This window comes from Mytilus edulis, chromosome 12, assembly GCF_963676685.1.
Source record: "Mytilus edulis chromosome 12, xbMytEdul2.2, whole genome shotgun sequence".
NCBI lineage: Eukaryota > Metazoa > Mollusca > Bivalvia > Mytilida > Mytilidae > Mytilus > Mytilus edulis.
The window spans coordinates 43374874-43399162 of NC_092355.1; the positions used below are offsets into that span (position 1 = coordinate 43374874).

General features: G+C 32.1%; 2 protein-coding genes across 2 annotated transcripts; both read right to left on the reverse strand.

The window, feature by feature from the left end:
* Positions 1-6824: 6824 nt before the first annotated feature.
* On the reverse strand, positions 6825-13524 carry LOC139497099 (perlucin-like protein). Its single transcript, XM_071285156.1, has 5 exons — positions 13488-13524; positions 11575-11883; positions 8667-8740; positions 7917-8004; positions 6825-7283 (listed from the first exon to the last, which is right to left on the reverse strand). Exons 2-5 carry the CDS (start codon positions 11858-11860, stop codon positions 7021-7023), a joined length of 711 nt encoding a protein of 236 aa, XP_071141257.1. The 5' UTR covers positions 11861-11883; positions 13488-13524; the 3' UTR covers positions 6825-7020.
* A 3961-nt stretch (positions 13525-17485) lies between these two features.
* On the reverse strand, positions 17486-24289 carry LOC139498532 (perlucin-like protein). Its single transcript, XM_071286958.1, has 6 exons — positions 24218-24289; positions 22221-22535; positions 21174-21247; positions 20476-20560; positions 19532-19744; positions 17486-17669 (listed from the first exon to the last, which is right to left on the reverse strand). The coding sequence occupies exons 2-6, from the start codon at positions 22504-22506 to the stop codon at positions 17662-17664; spliced, it is 666 nt and encodes a 221-aa protein (XP_071143059.1). The 5' UTR covers positions 22507-22535; positions 24218-24289; the 3' UTR covers positions 17486-17661.

A 24289-nucleotide genomic window follows, 5' to 3' on the forward strand; every position in this document is an offset into this window, starting at 1 on the left:
ATATTTGAGATCCTAGTGCAATAGTATATTTCCCTGTACAACTATAAAACGACATGTCTCGACTCTTCGGGTTTTGACCAGAACTACTCTGTGTTATCATCACAGTCCCTTTATAATGGTTCGTTCTCCTAAATAGTCCAGAGAAAACATATAGTGTTGTATCTCCGCTATTTATCTTGTAGTTTTGCTGTCAAATTATTGTTATCATAATTATCTTAGTAGCACTATTATTAAATATTAAGTTAGTGATGAACTCTATCTATGAGTCATTCTTAGCAAATCATACAGTTTAGAAGTGGAAATATGAATTATTTAAAAATCCATGGTCTATCTTCAATAGAAATTTAGGAATAAATTTCTAAAACTACATTGTTTGTAGTAAAGACACCATCGAACCAAGAGTTATTGTTCGTGTCGTAAATTTTATTCCTATATAATTTTTTATGTCTCAGTCAATTATTAATGATATTGTAATTTTAAACTGAAACGAAAATTATAACCAATATTACAAAAATTGAATATATATCCTGAAATATAAAGGCAACTGTAGTATACTGCAGTTAATCGATTGAGAGACAACAAATCCGGAGTTGCAAACTAAAACCGAGGGAATCATCTATAAGTAGAAAATGAGAAAACGAAGTGACAAAAGGACCACTGAAGTGCAACAAAATCAAACGCCGACATACATAGAAACGAACTATTTGGTAACAACTGTCATATTCCTGACTTGGTATGATGTATATGATGGGTTAAACTTGCATTTATGGCTAGTAAAACCTTTCTCTTATATGACAATGATAAACAATTTTGCTAAAATGACAACACTACGTGACCGCACAAACACACGCAAAAATACGGAGCCTTGTTGGTCTCACACAGATTATAATATGTCTTTTAAAGTCCTGCGCTGAAGATATGTATAAATCAAGCGCTGGAGATGTAAAGTCTAGCGCTGCAGATGTAAAAACAAGCGCTGGAGATTTAAATTCTGGCGCTGAAGATGTAAAGTCAAGCGCTGGAGATGTAAAGTCAAGCGCTAGAGATGTAAAATCAAGCGCTGGAGATGTAAAGTCTAGCGCTGGAGATGTAAAGTCAAGCGCTGGAGATGTAAAGTCAAGCGCTGGAGATGTAAAGTCTAGCGCTGAAGATGTAAAGATTTACCTATACTGATTCCTAGATATGATTTTCATGTTTCATCTTATAGATACATTAACTTATTATAATTTTAAAACACTTAAAGGTTCAGGACATATCAGTTTTGAAAATTTGTCACACACCACTATATTTTGACCTTTGCAAAACCTTGGTATTGCATATGAGCTCGCGATTCCAGGACGTGATTTATTTTACGAATATTCACATTTTGGACATTTTTACCTATTATGTCTGTTTGTTTTGTCCACACATCGTTGGCAATATAATGAAATTTTATGCGACTGTCATACAAGTGAGAGGTTTAGCTAGCTATAAAAAGTAAATTGACAAAAATATCTATTTCCAAGAAAAATTCAAATCGGAAAGTCCGTTATCAAATGGCCAAATCAAGAGCTCAAACAATTTAACCAATGGAAAACAACTGTCATAGTCCTGATTTGGTTTAGGCAATTCCGTATGTAGAAACGGTGGATTATACCTGGTTCAAGTTTAACATGTTTTTTTGTGTTTTTGCTTGTTCAACTATATTATTGTTAAAGGAAAGATTTGTCATGCCGACACCACCACGGGTGTCATTCGGTTTAACGAGAGAAATGATCGTGAAAGAATATCTTACGGCGGTCAAGTCTTGAGAGACGATCGTGAAAGCTCTGGTAACGGATCGTGAAAGACATTTAATGTAAATTCTAGTTCTGAATCTTTGAAAAAATCGCTTAATATATCAAAATGCGGAACAAATCCGAACAAAAAAATATGTCTGTCAAAATGGTTTAACTTCCTCAACATAACAGTGAAATAAGATAAAGAAAATATGCAGTACTTTATGAAAAAACACAAAAGGCGCAATGCATGTCTATGAAATTAATTACAAAAACGCTTTTTGTACCTATAATGGTCATATTTCAGTTTATCATGATATATTTGAAATTTAATCTTTGGTGTATCTGATAGTACAGTAAAATTAAAGTATGCTCTTTCCTTTAAAGCATTAATTTGTAAATGAAAATCTTAAATTTGTTGAATTTCCATCAAACTTGATCGTGAAAGATCAGGCAACGCATTCTTTTGATCGTTAGAGATAATCAGACTTAATACTAGTAATCAGAAATCAGTATTTCTTTTACCATTTGATAAACCTGGAACGGGTTGAAGCCTGTAACTATTTTGAGAAGGATGAACATTAAAGCTATTATTTTTTTCTATTCAACACTTTACCTCGAAAGTTAAAAAAAACAACAACAACTAAAAACGTGTCTAATTAAGTGTGAAAGATTCAGCTCTGAGAATAGGTCAAGTGCAATTCAGGCAGACCGACACTATTTAGCCAATAATATGGATATGCAACGTTTAAACCAAAATGATATCCATCAAACAAAAAATTACAGCAAAACAGCATCTTTCAGAGTAATTTGAGATTGAACGATAACCAACATTTTATGCAACAGTACTTTCTTCATATTCAACGCAGATGTGGATTGATTTAACTATATACTACAGACTATAGAATACCAGAGCGCAAATGCTGTAATGTCTCGTCTGCTTTACTTATGATAGTATATTTGTTGAACGTCTATAATATTAAGGGTTTTACTAGAAGTGTCAAATGCGCTTAAGATTTTCAATGGTTTATAAAAAGAGTTCAAGGTCAGATGAACCATGCCATACAGATCTCTACAAATATCCCGTACACCAAATAAATGTTGTCCGATCCTTACAGTGCCTTAGAAACTGACAAATGTAAAAGTTATGTTTGGCCAATTAAGTCGGAACATAAGGTCAAAAGTATATGAACCCTGACCGACAGCCAGACATAGACATCTTACTATCATTCAATATATCAAATACAATTGACGTCATCATGGTCATATATGAAACATGCAGACAGACATGTACACCATACACGAAATACCTTGGCGCTATAGCATACAGGTATATATTCAAAAGGCTAAATAACATAAAACGAACATTGCCGAATGATGCATGATAATAAGTTCGATGTTATTTGAAATCTTGCAGAAGTCAAAAATGTACACCTTACAATCATAACAACAGACAGTTTTCCTAAAGCTTAACGAATCCGCGATACGGACTTGACTACAAAAATGAATCTTCATCCATGAAATGAGGCAAATTCGGGGTCAGGTTAATCCTGTCTGACAGACATGTAGTTTATAGGATCCAGTATACAAAATGTGGGTATTCTATAACTCGTGATAAGTGAGTACTTCACATGACAATTAAAAGCTTCATCCTACAATCATCAATCTATTTTACATTTCATTTTCTGAAAATATAAATACTTCGAAATGCTTAAACCTATTGAGGATGTTGACCTATCTAGCTTTTCTCAATACCAATAACAAATATTAATTATGATATAATTTGAACGTCTTCGTAGCATCAGATCTTTCACGATCCTTTTCACGATCTTCAAAAATGCGGTACGTGATATTTCACGATCCGAAAAATCAATTTTTGTGTAAATAGTTCTTTATTTACCAAGTTTCAGATTATGTTTATACAAAATAACTATGAGAACTATTTGTTTAATTCAAATAGAATGCCCTTGTTCAGATAAAAGAAGTTTTTCTAATCGAATTTATGAAAAAAATCATGTTTGTTTACATTTTCTATGTCATTGAAATGTCGAGAAGCAATCTGCCTTTTGTTGTTCTGTAATAACTATGTACTTTTAAATTTGGATATTCTCACATACTGATCATAATGTTGAACCATTTTGACAGACAGTTTTATTTTGTATTAAATTTGTCTGTGTAATTAATTAAATTAGAATATTTATTGACCTTTCATATGTCTTCTCGATTAAATGCCTTTCACGATCCGTTAGCAGAGCTTTCACGATCGTCTCTCAATACTTGACCACCGTTAGATATTCTCTCACGATCATTTCTCTCGTTAAACCGAATGACACCCGTGGTGGTGTCGGCATGACAAATCTTTCCTGTAACAATAATATATTTGAACAAGCAAAAACACAAAAAACATGTTAAACTTGAACCAGGTATAATCCACCGTTTCTACATACGGAAATGCCTAAACCAAATCAGTAATATGACAGTTGTTTTCCATTGGTTAAATTGTTTGAGCTCTTGATTTGGCCATTTGATAACGGACTTTCCGATTTGAATTTTTCTTGGAAATAGGTATGTTTGTCAATTTACTTTTTATAGCTAGCTAAACCTCTCACTTGTATGACAGTCGCATAAAATTTCATTATATTGCCAACGATGTGTGGACAAAACAAACAGACATAATAGGTAAAAATGTCCAAAATGTGAATATTCGTAAAATAAATCACGTCCTGGAATCGAGAGCTCATATGCAATACCAAGGTTTTACAAAGGTCAAAATATAGTGGTGTGTGTCAAATTTTCTAAACTGATATGCCCTGAACCTTTAAGAGTTTTAAAATTATAAGTTTAATATGTCTCTATAAGATGACACATGAAATCATATCTAGGAATCAGTATAGGTAAATCTTTACATCTTCAGCGCTAGACTTTACATCTCCAGCGCTTGACTTTACATCTCTAGCGCTTGACTTTACATCTCCAGCGCTTGACTTTACATCTCCAGCGCTTGACTTTACATCTCCAGCGCTAGACTTTACATCTCTAGCGCTTGACTTTACATCTCAAGCGCTTGACTTTACATCTCCAGCGCTTGACTTTACATCTTCAGCGCCAGACTTTACATCTCCAGCGCTTGATTTTACATCTTCAGCGCTTGACTTTACATCTCCAGCGCTTGATTTTACATCTCCAGCGCTTGACTTTACATCTCCAGCGCTAGACTTTGCATATCTCTAGCGCTAGATTTTACACATCTCCAGCGCTAGACTTTACATCCCCAGCGCTAGACTTTACATCTTCAGCGCTAGACTTTACATCTCCAGCGCTAGACTTTAGATCTCCAGCGCTGGACTTTACATCTTCAGCGCTAGACTTTACATCTCCAGCGCTGGACTTTACATCTGTAGCACTAGACTTTACATCTCCAGCGCTAGACTTTACACATCTTCAGTGCATGACTTTAAAAGACACTTTATAATCTGTGTGAGACCAACAGGGCTCCGTACAAAAACACTTGTCACATTGAAAAGCACAAAAAATAATATAATAATCGACACAACATACAAACCACAGATCAACAACATACAGCACAAGACATCACCAACAGTGACGCACATGTAAGTAATCTTACAATTCATGCAATATTTTTTTAAAGATTCACAAAAAGAAAAATGGAGATACTTCAACTTAAGTGTGTAAACAATGATTCTCTGAAGGCTTCTATATACACAACATTCTCTCCTAAATGATTTACAACAAAATTATCGATTTTTCGTTTCCTATTTTTTATTTTATTTTTTTTGGACTGTTTGTACTTGATATTTCACAACCTGATCAGTATGCCCGTGTCTGTGATGACGTTTTAGATGTTAATGCACTTATGATATTTGTAACTGGTTGTGGTTTTTTTACTTTAACAAAACCTTTTCCTATATATTTTCAAAACAAAAAACTTTGCATGTGAAAGTCATGCTATACCTTCAGGATTCGTTTTTAAAAACTATGCTACATCCAACCTCATATTTGCGGTGATGATGTTTATTTATAGAAGCCGTTAATTAAGATACGGTTCATATGAGTTAATTAATCCTATCAATAATTTATTCTTTAAGGTTCTCAGTTGACGATCATTATTATATGTTGTCTGTATTAATAATTTTTTTTGGAGGGGGGTCATTAAATCACTCGTTTATTTCTGATGAAGTGTTGCATTATTCACTTTTTCCTTTTTTATTTATAAGCCTGGAAACTTAGAGAAAAATTGTATATCAGAGTGTAATAAAAACAGATTGTTCTGAAGCACCTTTCCTACACATTTAAACTTGGGTTACTGGGGTATACAACTTTAACTAAATTTAGGTTTGGAGTACGTGTTTGTCTGTTCTGTCATCTCTTTCCAGTTTTTGGTACATTTTATTTATTTTTGTAAAAATAACCATTAAGGAGCAGATACGTCCTAACGCCTGAGTACACTCAATTATATTGGCCTATCTGTGGATTTCTGTTTTAAGATTCTAGTTGATAAACGGTAACCATACTTTGGATACGCTATTATTAATATTTTCCCTAAAACTTGTTACGTCCGTAACACACTTATGTACGATCGGAAACTAAAACCCTGACGAAAATTTATTATTTACAGATATGTGCTATTTCGATTTCCTTTTTACTATTTTACATACATTTACTGCTGTGCAAAGTTATTGATATATCGTCAACTAAACCTTCTTGTTTCAGGGTGTGATGATATGGGCGTTGGGAGATGTTTGTGTGTGAGAGTGAGAGAGAGATATTAGGGAGTTTTAACACCAAGTATGAAACATGAAAATACGCATGTTGTACAAACAGAAAGGCAAAATGTGTTTGAATTTTTTATTTAGTCGCTGTTACATCTTGTTTTAGAAACCTGCAAATACACAAAACAAGTAAACGGTTAAGATTTATAATGTTTTTTCATTAAAATACTAAATATGTACAAGAGGTCTGCCTTGACATACAGATGGAAAAGGGAACATCCAAAAGCAGCGAAATAGACTTAAAAAAAGCTGTTTATCAATGAATTGTTTTTATAACTCGTGACAAGACTGTACAATGGTGAATATCCTATCGCTTTAATCTAGCAGGATTTTCAAATATGAAATCGTAAAACAGACTTTTGATAGATTTATTTCATTTCATGATGTTTTGTGAATGTTTTAACGGTACTCATGACACGAGCACTGCAGAAATATTCTATATATTTGCACCATCTATTAAATCAAATAAAAGATCAGGCATTGAATGTTAGACTTAAAAAGATAATATTAACGTTGTACTCACAGAAGTTACTTTCGCATATATAATAATATTTAGTGTTGCATATATAGTCAAACCATTCTGCTTTCTTATCATGATTGTAGGCAACGCAGTCGTAACCATTGCCGTTTTTACCATATCCTCTAGCCCATGGTAGAAGTGTAGCTTTTGTTTGATCAAAATTCCATCGAAATTCTCCTTCATTCAAATCCGTTAATCCTATCCAATATACCATGTCTAAAAATATCATATAGTGATTTAATTTATTGCATTTGGTTGCGCTCGAATTTTTTTTTTCTTGTCTTAAGACCTTCAATCGCCACAGTTTGGGTTCGTTCCAGAAAAATTCTATAAACCATAAATTGTCAAAATTAATAATTTTGGTGTATGAGCAAACGAGCCAAATGATAATAATTGATTCTTGTCACATAAAAAATGGTCAATGTAGAAATTACTTTTAGAAGGGGCAAAACTAAAAACAGATATCTTGTATTCAAACAAAAATGCTCTCTGAAACAGTTTTCATCCGGATGTGTGCTTGATATTTCTAGATGTATGTTAAAAAAAATGATAAAAGGAAAATATTCGGAAAGCCCAATTATCTTTATATTTGCCTTTTACTATATTCATGCAAATCAATCCCGATTCTAACATAATTTGATCTAATGTTTGATAGATTTTACACTTCGATTAAAAATGATCTTTAAGAAAATGACTATTGGTTATTAAGGACTTTCTGTTTTAAATTTTTAAGAGTTCAGTATTCTAAATAGTTTTATTTCTTTTTTTTTGTAGTTCTGTAGTTCTACTTTAATTTGTAATAAACATAATATAATGTGTTTTTTTCAATCTCCTTATGAAACTACATACTACTCGATGGTCTGCTTGCAAATATCTGTTCATTCTCTTCTCTGTCATCAAGCTTTATAATGTAACCACCAATATCTCTACATTTTCTCTACAATTACATTTTTAGATGAATGCCCTGTTTTAATACGAGCGTCACTAAGAAGTTTTTGTAGCCAAAAAAAAACGCGTTACAAAAATGTTATCATGGAATCTATGTTGAGTGTATTTACAACCACTGGTTCGATGCCACTGCTGGTGGATATTTTTTTCCCGGGAAAATTCACACGTTTTTAAAATACTACAGATGTTCTACCCAAGGAATAAATTATCTTAGCTGTATTCTATTTGGCGTCACGTTTGATATGAAAAAAAGAAGATATAGTATGATTGCCAATGAGACAACTATAAGGACCGTTTCGATCGGTTGAGTCATTTTTTAGATGAAACGCGCGTCCGGCGTACAAAATTTATAATCCTGACATCTAGGATTAGTTTATTAACACTTTTATCTTTAGCATTATTTCAGAAACTTAAATAATTTATGAGACTTCTTTTTCTGATTTTTTTTTTAATACAAATTATGTTTTACAGGGTTTTATGTCCAAATATATTGCCCTCGCCATCCGATACTACATCGTTGCAGATTCTGTGAAGATATATTATCCCAATTTACTGATGAATGTGGCTTCAGCAAAATCTCGGCCGCTAAAATTCATGTGCATCTATCATGTCTATATTATCAACAAAGGAACAAGTTATCATTAGTTATACCTCCGCATTGAACCAGGTTTTGGCATCAGAACTGTAATAGTAACAGTGACCGTTGTATTTATGCCATTTAGTTTCTACAAAACATAATGGTCATGCGAAGTGACAATAATATGAAATTGGTTAGACATACTAAATATATATATTGTGTTGATTTTGAATGAAAAGATAATGAAACACAAATTATTTGTGATATTTTAAAAATGTTTGTTAACTACATACTCATATCACCGCCTTAAAACTTGTAGATAAGGTTCATCATAACAAAGGGACACACAGGCCGTATGTTCAACTCAAATTTTTGTTTGTTCCTGCAAAATGTGTAAAAATAATTTGTTATGATGAACCTTCAGAAACGAAAATTTTCGAATAGTTTTGAGCGTCAGTGATGAGTCTGATGTAGACGAAACGCGCGTCTGGCGTATTGAATTATCATCCTGGTACATTTGATAACTATTTACACCACTGGGTCGATGCCACTGCTGGTGGACGTTTAGTCTTCGAGGGTATCACCAGCCCAGTAGTCAGCACTTCGGTGTTGACATGAGGATCAATTATATGGTCATTTTTATAAATTTCCTGTATACGAAACTTCAAATTTTCCGAAAAACTAAGGATTTTCTTATCCCAGTATTAGATAACCTTAGCCGTATTTGACGCAACTTTATGGAATTTTGGGTCCTCAATGCCTTTCAACCTTGTACTTGTTTGGCTTTATAACTATTTTGATCTGAGCGTCACTGATGAGTCTTATGTAGACGAAACGCGCGTCTGGCGTTTAAATTATAATTCTGGTACCTTTGGTAACTATTTGACGAAAGTATAAAGTGAAAAGTATTTTGGGGAAAACTACAAGGACAAAAATCGTCATTTGAAGTTGTAAATACAAAAATAATCAGACAACTGTAACTACATGTATATGCAAATCAAAACGGTCAACCATTGAAATAAAAGCCAGCCACAGTTCAATCTATTAGATCAAGCATTCTTATATAAAGTTTTCTATGGAATAACGAAGACAGATTCATGTCGGATATCATGAAATTCTATAATTTCAGTTTTTTTCACTCACAAGGTCCACATCTAACAGTTTCTAAAATCTTTTGTACTTGAATATTACGAGTTCATAGCTACATCTTCTCATCTAAAGGGGACTCGCATGTATAAATCTCTTTTTTGAATTATAGTATTTCGCTATTTTTTTCTATAAATGAACTTTATCATATACTTAATAGAAAAATAAAATAAAGATATAGCGTTCATTCCAGCCCACAATTTGCCTTCGAATGAAGCATGTATTTTTGTTAAGGTCCTTTTTTCTGGAGAAATAGAGGTAATGTCGAAATAAAAAAAAAAACTAAAAAACAGAAATCGCTTAAATTTTACAATTGTTTAGTTAAAGTACAGCTTATTTGAAGAAAATGATAAAAAAAAAATATAGGTCAACGATGAGTTAGAAAAGATATTTCAATGTTAATGCCACAAAATGTCATTTTTGCACCAAAGGGAGATAATTTGGAGCTTTTTCCACTGATATAAACATTTTAAAAGTCATCTGAGACAAAAATGAATCGACTATTTTTAGTTGTTTTTTCTACCGTATCATAAAGTAACAACTAATATATAGTGTAATAAATAAAATTTGAAATGAAAAAAATATATATTTAAATGTTTGCTGAAACTTTTGTACCCTCTAGCCTTCAATAAGATCAAACATATCCAACAATTGCATTTTTTATAAAATAAAAATACTATTTAGTAGACCATATTTCTGATAATTGTGATATAAAATTTCGAATAATTCAATCCATTTTATATAACATTAATTTTGTTGGACGGACATCTTTTTACAACAAATGTGGAAACAAAAGAAGTTTATATTAAAGACAAAAGACCATCTGTTCGCGGTATTTTCTTGAGCCTACGATATTTATGTCGCGAAAGCAAGACGAGTTCTTAGATTCCGTCGGTGCCATCTTCAGTGCCGTCGTCAACATTTAGGTTCAGTCTGTAGTTTAACTTTATCAAATCAAGAGCAAAATTAAGAATTTATCTATCTTTTTCGTATATAACTGACAAATGGACTGTTTCTGTATTTTACAGACAAATGACCTTTTTTCGTCAATATTTTTTAGTTTCCTGGCTTGATTTACAACAAAATTTTATTAAATTGTCCGTTGATAAAAATCGAAATAAAGGTTTCAATTCACTCAGGCAAAGTTGACCTTAGATTGATTTGACTATTTTGTTTTATCATTTCTGGTCATATAGCTCATCGAATATTTTTAAAGTTCTCATACATCCTTGGTTTTTGAATATTCGTCTTCGAACGTTCCTGTTGAAGGTATTATCTTAAGAAAACGTGTTGTACTTTATGTTTGTATTTTACTGATGAGTGGACTCAATTGTTAAGGTCGATATTTCCACTGACAGCAACAATTGCAAGCATGATACAGGTTTCCGTAAAATATTTTACCAATGTGTTCATTGATTGTATACGTATGAAGCCATAACACAGATATGACTTCCCTCCATTTAATTAAACTCTATCTTGCATGGAACACATAATATTATTTTTGCTATATGTATCTACATAAATAAATACAACTGTTATCAATTTATCAGAAGACTAATACATGTATATAAATAAAGTCAGTATATTTTTTAAAAAGTCTTCATATAAAAACAAATCGAGAAAAAGGACGAAAGACATGGATTGTTTATTCATACATTTGAACAACACAAGGGAAAAAAAGCAAAGGGCAAAAAGGTACTAGTAATTCATTGTAATTAGTCGTTCTAGAGTAACAAACAATTAATTTCAAATTTTTTAAAAGATAGCAATAAAACAACATTTAATAAAACAACATTATAAATATATGAAAAAAATGTATAAACGAATCATGCTTACTCTGAAAATCTTTTCCTAGAATCTGGAAGTCACTATCAACTTTCTTGACCTTTTCTCCGACACTCGATAGAGCATTTTTGACGTCCCCCAGCTGATCCTGTATAGAAGCTGTTATTTTCTTGAAACCATTTTCTAGTTTCTTGACAGTGTTTACAAGATGGTTTTCCATGTCTTTTAGGGCAATTCTGGAGTCATCGAAATCTTTCTTCGATTCGTTAGAAAGACAAGGCCAAGATGTAACAGCCTTGCATAAAACCATCAACAAAACTATTCGAACGAAAATCATATCTTGTTGTTGAATTTTTAAACCTGTAAAGTTGGATTTGAATCAAGTTTCAAGGTAATAATTATCAGTAAAACTTAAAGTTAAACTGTCGAAGATGGACTAATATAAATCAAATGTTATTCAAAACGCTATAATTAGGTGCCAATAATATATTTTTCAGATCTATCGGTGTTTTGCGGGTGCATCTATGTTTTATTGAGTGAAAACACAGTTCATATGACTAAAATGTAATATCAGTGAATAGGTTTATAAGTTAAAAAGAAACTAATGTTTCAACTCTTGTATTCAAAATTGAACCGTTGATAGATTTGACTATTTTTAGGTCCCTTTTAGACATTTGGCTATTTTGCTACCCTTTTAGACATTTAGTTATTTTAATGTATTGATTTTTATACATCCTGGTTATGAAATATTCGGCTTTAAGCGACGATGGTTAATCCATAACGCGTGTGTTTTCTTTTGTTTTGTTGTTTTTGTTTGGTGGGTTTTTTTTTGGCAATTATGGTGGGAAGATGGTCTCTTGCAGTAAAATCTTTCGGAGTTTTTTTTACTGCTTTGTCTTAATGTTTTTTTTTTATCCCTATTTTTATAAATCTGGAATTCAATACTGTAAATCATTCCAATAATGTTGACTGTAAATCAAAAGTAGCATAAAATGAAAAAGTTAACGTTATTAGTCTGCTGTACTTGGTTTTAAAGAACGTTTCAAAAGGTTAAAATACTTTCTTATATATCGTTATACTGCAAGGTAATTGTAAAGTGTTTTCAGTGCAGAACATCGAAACCTGATCAACTTTGTAATATCTTTTTTTGACTAATTTTCAAAATACATGTATAAGATATTTCACTACTAAATAACAGTTATAAACCAGGGAAAAATATTTTTTTAAGATAAAGAAAACCCAGAGCCGGTTGTTAAAAAACCCGAGATGTTTAAAATATCACTCTGAATAAAAGAAGTTGACAAACAATATATTAGCAACACACATTGAATGTAAAGGAAATTCAAGGAAATTGTGCGTAGTTTTTGCTGAATGTATTTGTAAAACGCTCAGAAAGGAATGGCTGAAACCAAATGTAGACAGTTTTCACCGTACAATTCAAAAAGTTTCTCACGAGAATTTACGTATCTGAAATGTAGCTATATATTAAACTAATTAAGGAGAAGAACCAAGTTAAGGATACAGCGAAAATAGAGAGGAAAAGAAACTAACGCAGCAAATTCCATACTATTAATTTGATCACGAAAGTTAGGATTTGTTTGGAAAGACTGAGATATATAGTGATATGCTGATTGCCAGTAGAATCGCTCATCAATGAAAACCTTTGAATGGCAGTTAAGATGAGAAAAAGATAAAAACAAAAAAAAAAACAACAAAAAAAAAAACAACAAAAAAAACACAAAAAAAAAACACAAAAAAACAAACACAAAAAAAACCAGAAGATCCGTTCCGTTCACCGTCGATTTTACACACACAACAGTATTTTATCATTGTTCATGTCATTGACATACACTTTATTGTTTCGTCCCTCCAAAGATACTTTCTAACATATGATATAAAAGCTGTATATAGATACATTACATATAAATTTGAGTGCATGACTGAATAAATAACTTGTTACATACCTTTTCTGTCTTTCTAGTATGTGACTAAATTCCGAACGACACCGGACTATGCACAAACATTTTTACATATATTTATAATCAAATCCTTTGTTATTCGATGCTAACCAACGGGTTTTTTTTTGTAACAGATTTATCATGCGATGCGTAAAATGATATGTTGAAACCATAGGGTAGTGTTCATAAAGTGATTCATATTAATCATGCTGACACATCTTTCTCAGAATTTTCATCAATTATATAATCAACCTAAACATGTTGGAACAAACCTAAATACTGTTTACTTGCACTTTATATACACAACTGATATATTGTGTCTAACTATTATCTATATCACTTTAAAACCTTTTGTTTATACGCCTTATCCAGCTTTACTTTGACAGCAATTTCTGGTCAAATATGTATATTTATTTATTTTTATTTTTGCCACTTTTACCTACTTTTACTTTTGTTTCGGAGATGTTGATTTTGTTTTGCGAAAGTTTGATAAGATATTTGGTATATAATAGTGTATGATATTGTATGGTTTTGCACTTTTAACACTCAGCCTTAACAGCTGAGCACCTATACACACGGGAGTTATCGCCACATGGTCTAATCGCTTCAACTAAGAAAAGAGGGACGAAAGAAAACAGAGGGACATTCAAACTCATAAATTGAAAATAAACTGACAACGCCATGGCTCGAAAACAAACAGACAAACAGACAAATAAAATAACACAAGACACAATATCGAAAACTAAAGACTAAGCAACACGAACCCCATCAAAAGCTGGGGTGAGCTGAGGGGCCCCAGAAGGGTAAGCAGATCCTGCTCCAAATGTGGCCCCCGTCGTGTTGCTCATGTTAATTCAAATCCGGTTAATAGTCGGATTCGGTTGGTCACATTCGCGAAAAGGGAACATGATTATAGTTACGACATAAGTAATATGTTCGATATAATCTGTGAAACGGATATTTCAACACGGTCAAACAACTCGTGGAGGCGTCCGTAAAATTAACGAAGGAATAATTTCAACTTCACCATTTGGAACTTTTGGTTTAATAGCTTCGTTGTGAGCATCAACTCTATCAACTGTTCACTATATCACTTTTATGTTTTCTTAAAAGTTATCTTTACTTCCTCATGATTATCTGTTTAGTTCGAAAGTATTCAGATAGCACGTTATTTGAGTTTACTCACGGTTTATATGGACTTTTATAATGTTATATATCATCAATGGTATTTATCACAAAGAAGTTGAAAATGTTATAAAAATGTCCTGTTCAAAATCAGGAAGGTCATTGTTATATTATAGTTCGTTTCTGTGTGTGTTTCATTTTAGTGTTTCTGATGTGTCGTTGTTCTCCTCTTGTATTTGATGTGTTTACCTCGGTTTCAGTTTGTAACCTTAATTGTTTTTTTCTCAATCGATTTATGAATTTCGAACAGCGGTATATTACTGTATCCTTCATTTATAACATCGAACTTGGTAGTTAATCGTTATTGCAATTTCAAAGACGCTCACAACAAACTAGCTATTTTTAACACTCCCTTGGCTCTTCAACACGTCGAAAACAAATTCCTTTGATTGATCCCGCAAATTGTTTGCCTAACAACAGGCCATCTATGGTAGTGGATTTAAGGAGGTGTAAAATAATTGTTAAAAAGACAGTACAATACCAATAATCAAATTGATGGAAGACAAAATATTGTCTACAACAACAGGACAGGTGTAAAATAAACGTAATTCAAACGTCGAACAGTGTCATCGGACAATGATCATGACAGGATTGGGCTTGATTGGAATGTAATAATCTAATTATATGTTTGACGTGTACTGATTGATATTTTATTCTGAGATAATTTTTTATAAGTTGTTTTTGGCTTTGAACTAGTCGTCAGTGACTGTGAGTACTCTCAGATTAATACTAACTTATCATCGTAAGGATGTACGAGTACACGTCTTATTTTATTTAAGATATGGTATGATTGCCAATGAGACAACTATCCACAAAAGACCAAAATGACACAAACATTTACAACTATAGGTCACCGTACGGCCTTCAACAATGAGCAAAGCCCATACCGCATAGTCAGCTATAAAAGGCCCCGATAAGACAATGTAAAACAATTCAAACGAGAAAACTAACGGCCTTATTTATGTAAAAAAAATGAACGAAAAACAAATATGTAACACATAAACAAACGACAACCACTGAATTACAGGCTCCTGACTTGGGATAGGTATGTCCATTTTGTATTTTTGTTACATGTATTTCTATTTCTATCCACCTTAAGAGACAAGCCTTTTTCAACTGATTTTCAAAGTTTAGTTTAAACATATTTGTTTATAGATGATCGGGAAACAAGTTAATGCAACTTGTATTAATCCCTTTCACCTTCATAGTTTGTTCTTTATGTTGTTCTGTTACACCACTGTCCTAAGAGGAGGATCTCGGAGCCTTCAAACTTGTTTAACCCTGCCACATTCTGTATGTACATGTCCAAAGTCAGGAACTTGTAATTCGGTTGTTTTTGGTTGTGTTACATATTTGTTTGTCGTTCATTATTTTGCACATAACTTATGCTGGGGTTTTTTTATTATTTGAATTGGTTTACATTTGTCATTTCGGGTCATTTTATAGCTGAAATTGCAATATTGGCTTTGCTCATTGTTGAAGGCTGACGGTGATCTATATAAAATTATATTGATTCTGTGTCATTTTGACATAGTGGAGAGTTGTCTCATTGGCAATCATACCACACCTTCGTTTTATATATATAGCCATTTCAGGTTTTTCTTTTATATTCTTTAATTTTTGTTCTGTTGATTTGTTCTAGTTTTTTGTGATTGCTTAAGTATATATTTGTGCAGCTCTTTTATTTTGCTTTATCAAGTGATTGATGTTGTGTGATGTGTTTAAAAACATTTGCAGTTTTATCTTTTCGTCTTTTTATCGCATGGTAGTGCTTGTCTGTCTTTCTGTGGAACGTTTTTATTGCTTCTTGGTATCTTTTTACTATTTCACCTTGCTCTGGCACACAGAGATGGGTTTATTATGTCGTCTGTCGTCTTCGTCCGTCGTCGTCGCTAAAAAGTCTGCTTCTCTTAAACTACTGATCAAAATTTAATCAAACTTGGCAAAATCATGACAAACATCATTATAGTTTACGGAAATGTGTCAGATGACTCCGCCTATAAAACACAATGGCCAGCATGGCTTCTTTAAAGAATAGAAATTGTGTACTATTTTCTATGTTAGTTCAGTTGACATTGTCCAGATTTTAAGGCTGTGCCTGTACTTTCAATCAAACAAGTTGACAAAAAATTATGATACAATTACTTTGTTAAATCTATCATGAATGTGATTAGTAAATGTCTTTTAAAAACCAACACAGAAGACACGAGGAGGACAGGCGATCCACAGGAACTGCTGATCCGTCCGAGGTACCTTAGTGAACCACTTGTTATGTCTTTTTAGTACGTACAATGTATATCAAATTATTAACTTTTTTGGAGCAGCGTCTTTCGACTAGCTAGTACATGTTGTTTATAAAGCATTTGTTAATGGTTAAGAACATCACTCAGTAGCTTTCATATCATGGAGTTTATTGCATTGCCCCATCATCAACAAAGTCATTGAGTTTAAATGCAGTAGTTAGCCATGTTATCCTGTATTTTAAGTTATCGTTGCAACTTGACATATGAGTGTTTACTGTAGTGATTAGAACAGTAGTTTAACATAAAATGTGTATAAATAGAATCAACATGCTCACTTGAAGTAAAAAAACAACCTTCAGGCCAATCATGTTATAAACGAAAAATCTAAAATTCCTCGTTGGTAAACTTTTAGAGCCGACCTTGTCCTTTCTGAATATAATTTATGTTCGAAAAATAGTTCGAACGAATTCAACATGTTGTTTAAACATTATTCTTTAGTTATTTTGTACAGAAATTATATTAAGAACGGACAATGTTGAATTCATAAATAACGGTTATATAAAGTTTTTGTGTAATCAGAATTTATTTCTCAAATGTAAAACCTTGTAAATATTGTGTTACATGTCACTGTTGTTTCTGTGTATGGAGATTTATAATTATAGACAAAAAGTTCAGAAGTAAAATGTACAAACAATGCAGGCAATTTCTTCCGGTATTTTTGGAATTTTTGTTCAGTTGTGGTTATATTTGAATTAGAAACCTACAAATGAAAAAGGTATCAGAAAAAATTTTAAACACTTGAATGGACAACTTCATTTTTGTTTGACATGTTTAACATGTTCAATGACTTTTAAAATTAAAAATGTTGTATTCATTGAGTAATTAAACCTGATATAAGAATGCCTAATATTGATTGGCTGGTAGCCAGTGATTTTTTGCATATTCTTATGTTTTTTTCTCTAATTTCAAATTAATTTGCATGGTTTTTTTCTTGGTATTTGCCATTTTGGATATTCCTTTTCTACCCTCTCGGTCATCTTTCATCAACATTTTCGGATATGACGGTTCATACAAAAGCGAGCTAACGCGTATTAACACATGTATAATTCCCGCGACTCTATGATAATATCCTCTTATCCTCAAAATTATGCATAAACATGTGGATGAATTACAGCTTTCAAGTCAAAAAAAATATCTTCAGAGTGTACAGAGTGTTTCTATACAAATCTATTCGGTATAATTAAATAGATACATCAATATGGAGGAGTACTTGGGACCGAATTGTCCAAGCCTAGCGACTCTGAAAATTTCCAGTCCCTTGACTGGTATTTTTTCGCAAATACCCCTGAATAACATGATATATCAAAATCCCCTCTATGTCGTGGTATTTACCATTTTGGATATTCCTCGTTTACACTCGCCAGCTTCTTCCCGCAAAAATTATTCGAATAGGACGTTAGATAAAGACAGCGCTAACGCGGGTTAGTACGTGAATAATTCCCGCTGTATTATGATACTAGTCTCTACTTATCTTAAAAAATTGAAAACAACATGTTTAATAATTTGATGCGTCCGAAGCGCTTTTCTAGATTTACCTTCATCAGGAACTCTCAAATCAAAGCATTTGAAATCCGAGGATGTATAAGTACCGAAACCGTCGAAGAGCTATATATGACAAAAAGAAATAGCCATATTCATCGAAAGTCAACTTTGCCTGAGGGAGATAATTTTATAATTTACAAATGGACAATTTTAGAAAGGTTTGTTAAATAATCTCAGTACCGACGTACCGACCACTGAGCTGAAGATACCCTCGGGGACTGATAGTCCATCAGCAGAGGTATAGACCCAGTGATGTAAACAATTGAAAAAACACGTTTAATAATTTGATGAGTCCGAAGCGCTTTCCTAGACTTTCCTTCATCAGGAACGCTCAGAGCCAAACATTTGAAATCCGAGGATGTATAAGTACCGGAACAGTTGAATTGGTTATACAAAATTATGCATCCACATGTTTATGGATTGTAGCTTACTAGTAAGAAAATATATCCTTTCATCAGTACAGAGAGTTTTAATCAAAATCAATTTGGTGTAATTAAAAAGATATATCATGTTATGGAGGGGTATTTGCGGAAAATACAAGTCTTGTAACAAAATTTCCCGAGCTAGTTCCACAGTCCCTTGACTGGTATTTATCGCAAATACCCCTCCATAACATAATATATTTGTTCAATATCGTATTTTCAAAATGTTATTTGCCATTCAAAAACATATGAATAGCTTCATATAATTGGTAATTTGTTCGTTAAATTACAATGATATAAAAAGTTTTTATTTGGTTTGTATGTACGCTTTAGTTTTCAACTAACTCAATTGAAAAGTTATATATTTGTAGAGTATGGAAATATGATGAAACTTTGTACTTTAAATTGTAAAAGAAAGCATGTTCATAACAGGAAAATTAACTTACGAATATTTTAAATAAATTGTTTAATACTGGAAATCGAAAATACAAAAAAAAAGACGGTCAATTCCAAAATAGTTCATGAAGTCACATACAACTGAGCTTGTATTACGTTTTGAAGCAGATATATAAATTGAGCTGTATAACTATAAACTCACAGAAATTACTCTCGCATATATAATATCTCATATTGTTGCATGAAGTATCAAACCATTCTGCTTTTCCACCACTATTCATTCCAACACAGTTGTAAGTACTGCCACGGTGGCCATGTCCATCAGCCCATGTTAGAAATGAAGCTTTACTTTGATCAAAACTCCATCGGAATTCTCCTTCAATCAAATCTGTCAATCCTATCCAGTATTGAACGTCTGAAAATTTTATTTATGTTCAAATGTATTTATATATTTATTTTCACTCATTTGTATTATCTTATTGCATCAAACCACTTATTCTAGTCTGTTTTGCTTTTTATGTTAAATTCACTGGATATCTTACCGCAAATATCAATATATTTTACATATTTTGAAAGTTACCACTACGCGAAGGAACTATTTTTATTTCAGTATGTTTTTCCTGACTGGTTCTGTATTGGAGATTCTATACCTTATGTCATTTATTAAGATAAAATGTGGTTCTTACAACTAAGTAAATCTAAGTGCTAGAAAAGTGATACGTCGTTGTTGTATAAGAAACCAAACCAAACGCCATTTTTAACAAGCATTCGTAAGTCAGCACTTATTTGTTTGAACGGAAAATATTGAAATACTTTTCACTGATTAATAATGTATTTACGTGAAATCGAAGGCAAACCAATACATATGATATAACTTTTCATTGCATTGAATTCAAAGGAGCATTTATATGTTCATACAACTTTGTTATTTAAGATTAATCATTCAGATTATCTTCTTTCGTGCTGATTCCTTAATGTTTAACCTGATTGATTAGGCATAAATGTCTTTCTCTGACGATTATTTTTCATTTTTCATAATTTTGCTTTATTTTGATAAATTATTCTCCGTCTTACTGTATCATGTTCGATTTAGATAAAACAAAAACGTGATTAAAAGAAAAACTCTAGATGGAACTATGTTATTACCTTTTGGTCTGCTTGCATGGATATGTTCATTTTCTTTGCTGTTACCAATTTTGATAATGTAGCCATCTAGTTCCCGACATTTTCTCTAAAAAAATATGTAACATCATAATCAAGAATTCCGATAATATGTATTCTAGTGCAACATCGTTTATAACGTTCATTTTGATTGGATAATGTCACCAATGTCAAAGTTTTAAATGAACAAAGAATCTGAAATAAAACACAGACATACAAAGCATATCGCCGTATTCAATTTCATTATGTTTTACCTTTTTCATCTTAAGGAGTGGACATCACAATAAAATTACAAATCAAACTTTTTTTTTCACTTTTAAACATAACAATGGTTAACAACATCCAAACAATAAACTTTGTGTCATTAGTTTGTTTCATTTCACTATCACCATGCAAAAGGATACTACGTATTTACAATTAAAATTCAACCTCTAATTTTAATCTTTTCTTAAAGATATTAACGAAAAGGAAGTAGCCATTACGTACCTGTCATAATATGTTTGACCTTTGAGATGTATGTAACGTTGTGTATTTCTTAAGATGTCATTATTTTTTTTTTTTAAAAGTATGCATGATTTAAATAAAGAATACCCATATATTATGTAACATCAAAATCATCGGCACAAATCATTTCACCTTGGTATTTGTAATATATAAACAACGATTTTTAAGAATTATCAAACCTCAGCATTAAACCAGTTTTGTGTTTCAGAACTGTAGTAGTAACAGTGTCCATTGTATTTGTGCCACGTGTTTTCTACAACAACAAAATTTGTACAATACAATTTTCTTTTATAAACCGACGCATGTTCATTGGATAACCCTTATAAGGTTAGCACGAGACTAACAGTCAAATACATAAAATGTTTAGGATCAATAATCCCCACAAATGTCATAACAGGTGAGTCAGACTTTTCTCGAGTCCTAAGGAACGGTAACCTTCGTTTAGTTACGACTATATTATTTTTGTTTTTCATCATGCAAAGAACCGAAATACCTTATTTCCCATAGAGTTTTAAGCCACAAACCCATACGACTAATCATAGTTTCTTAGTATTTAAAAAAACAACTGGAAGTTTTACAATTCTATATCTTAGATAATTTCTACTCATTCTCTCTATCTGTAATTATAATGTATTTTGTATAATTGGTTTCCTGTGAAGAGATGTATCAGTGGCATTCAATCAACATCTTTTTATTTCTATATGAACAAATGTTTTGAACGGTAGCTACAACCTTCATTTTTAGAGGGTCTTAGAAATATACTCTAAGAGTTGCCAAAATGTTGTAACCGATGATTCGTATTTACCATATATCTTTCTTTTTTACACATTGCTTAAAAAACTAATTTTGTAGAATGTATTCATTTATGATTGTTATCGGTGTATTTAATCAAAAAGACCAGTGTGTGTATTGTTTTTGTATATTTTTAAAGGATAAGAATTGTCTACTTCTCTAAATAAATTATAACGACCTAATACCATAAGGCTTCAAGATCCTGTAATTACACATCTATTTCACATAAGCCACGAATGAGAACTTAAAAAAGAAATTAATTAACACATGTGAAACAAGTGCAAAAATAAGGAAATTTTTGTTTTGACAAATATCTCAATAGTACTTGTCACAACAAATGGTAATTATTTCAACATAATAACATTCGTGAATATCAGTTACATTGCTTCCAAACAAAAGTATACGTTTTGCTTCAAATTCAATCAGATATATACTCTCCAAATCTTTTCCTAGAAGCTGGAAATCGTCGTCGACGTTCTTGATCTTTTCTCCAACATTCCTAAGAGCGTCTTTGACTACACCAAGCTGGTCATGTAATGAAGCTGTTATTTTCTTGAAACTTTCTTCTAACTTCTTGGTAGTGTTTCTTAGATGATCTTCCATTTCTTTAAGGGCAGTTCTAGAGTCATCGAAATCTTTCTTAGCTTCATTGGAAACACAGGACAGGGAAGTCACATCGTTGGGTATCAGCATCAATAAAATAAGCAAAGCGACAATCATCTTTAGTTCTTCAGAATAAAATCAAATTCCTGAAACCAATCAATCTGATGCAAGTTTAACTCATTAATTCAAAACCGAAACAAATTGATAAAATTATGTTTTTCTTTGTTTGTCTTGTATATATTCAAATTGTTTTATCGAAGATTTTGAGAGAAGCACCGGAAAGAGAAACTGAAATCTGCAATAATCTCAAAGAACATAATTTATGACTTCTCCATGAAACAAGTAATAACTGGCAGAATATGCTTTATTAAACATTAGGTTAAAATAGATACTGTACATTCTACATTTCTAAACATTAAAAATGGAAATTCTTTGTTTAGGAAACTTTTTAGATTCTATATCACTTATTAATTAAACACCAAATGTTGAATTAGTCATTGTCGATTAGAGGCTTTCGATCAATTGTATTAATAACAAAAATGGTCATCAAAAGTGGACATTGCTTTTCAGACCTTAGAAGGTGATGGTTAATACCTGATCACTAGAAATGTGCAACGAACGAATTTTATGGAACTTCGGATGTATCAAAACAGGAACCTCAGATCTGACAAACAGGCAAAATGTACACTCTTTTTTTTACATTTCATGAATTTATTTTATTATATATATAAAATTTAAGTGTTCTACAATGATCACCTGTCATTTTGCGTTTATTTGATATCAAACTTACTTAAATATCTTACACATACGCCCATTTCTAGGATTAAAATAAAATTAAAGTACTATCACTGCGTTTTGTGTTCAAACCTGCCGACGTAGCAGCCAACAATGTGGTGATGGTATGACGTAAATACTACAAGGAAGTCCTTAAGAATGAAATTAACTAAAACTAAAGGCCTTTTTTGAATATTTGAAGGTCCTCCCTATGTATTTATTATCTAAACTACACAAAAAAGCCCCTAACATATCGTTTCATCTTTGCCTCCAGTAAGTATTCTTCTACTAATATTTCGGTGCTTTTAACATGTTTAATAATTTCCTTAACTACTATTAAAGAACTCATCGTAATACTTGTGTAATAAAACATATGCAGATGTTTAACATTCGTGGTTTTGGTGATCCGTTTGATACTTTTGATAGTTTTAACACACAATCATCACAAACAAAACGTTTCGAAAACTGATAAATTTCTTTCTCAGTGGAGTCGAGTGATATGAAAATTTTCGCTACAAAACTAAGGAGGCACGTGGCGTTGCTAATGAAATTGACATAAAATTGACAACGTTGTCATAGGTAAAATAGCGATAAACAGATTATCATTGGTCATCTCAACTCGATTGCTTTTCTCGCTTTCCCCTTACCGGCTCATACGAGAAAAGCAATTCATTGGTTGACGTTGGTTAATGTCTGTTATATTTGTTATTCGTAAATTGGTTCCTTTTTGATAAATTATGCCGTTGGTTTTCCTAATTTATTTGTTGCATAGTTTTCTTGACGGGCCATTTCATAGCCGACCATACCATTGTTGAAGGACGTACGATTGACTTCAATTGCTGACATCCACTTCATTTGACGTTTGGTGAATAGTTGTCTCATTGCATTCATACCACATCTCCTTATTTTTGTATTCAATTATGCTCATGATAAAGAACAATAAAAAGCCCGAGTAAAACCGTGTAAAGGTTTGATTTATGAACAACAAAAAATATGAATGACGAACGAGTGATCTTTTTGATCGTTTACTTTTGTGTTTGACCTGGTTACTCACCTAAACTGTCTCTCTGATAACGTATAGAAAAATGGACTTCGTTCATTTATACATAACTTAAATCTCAACTTT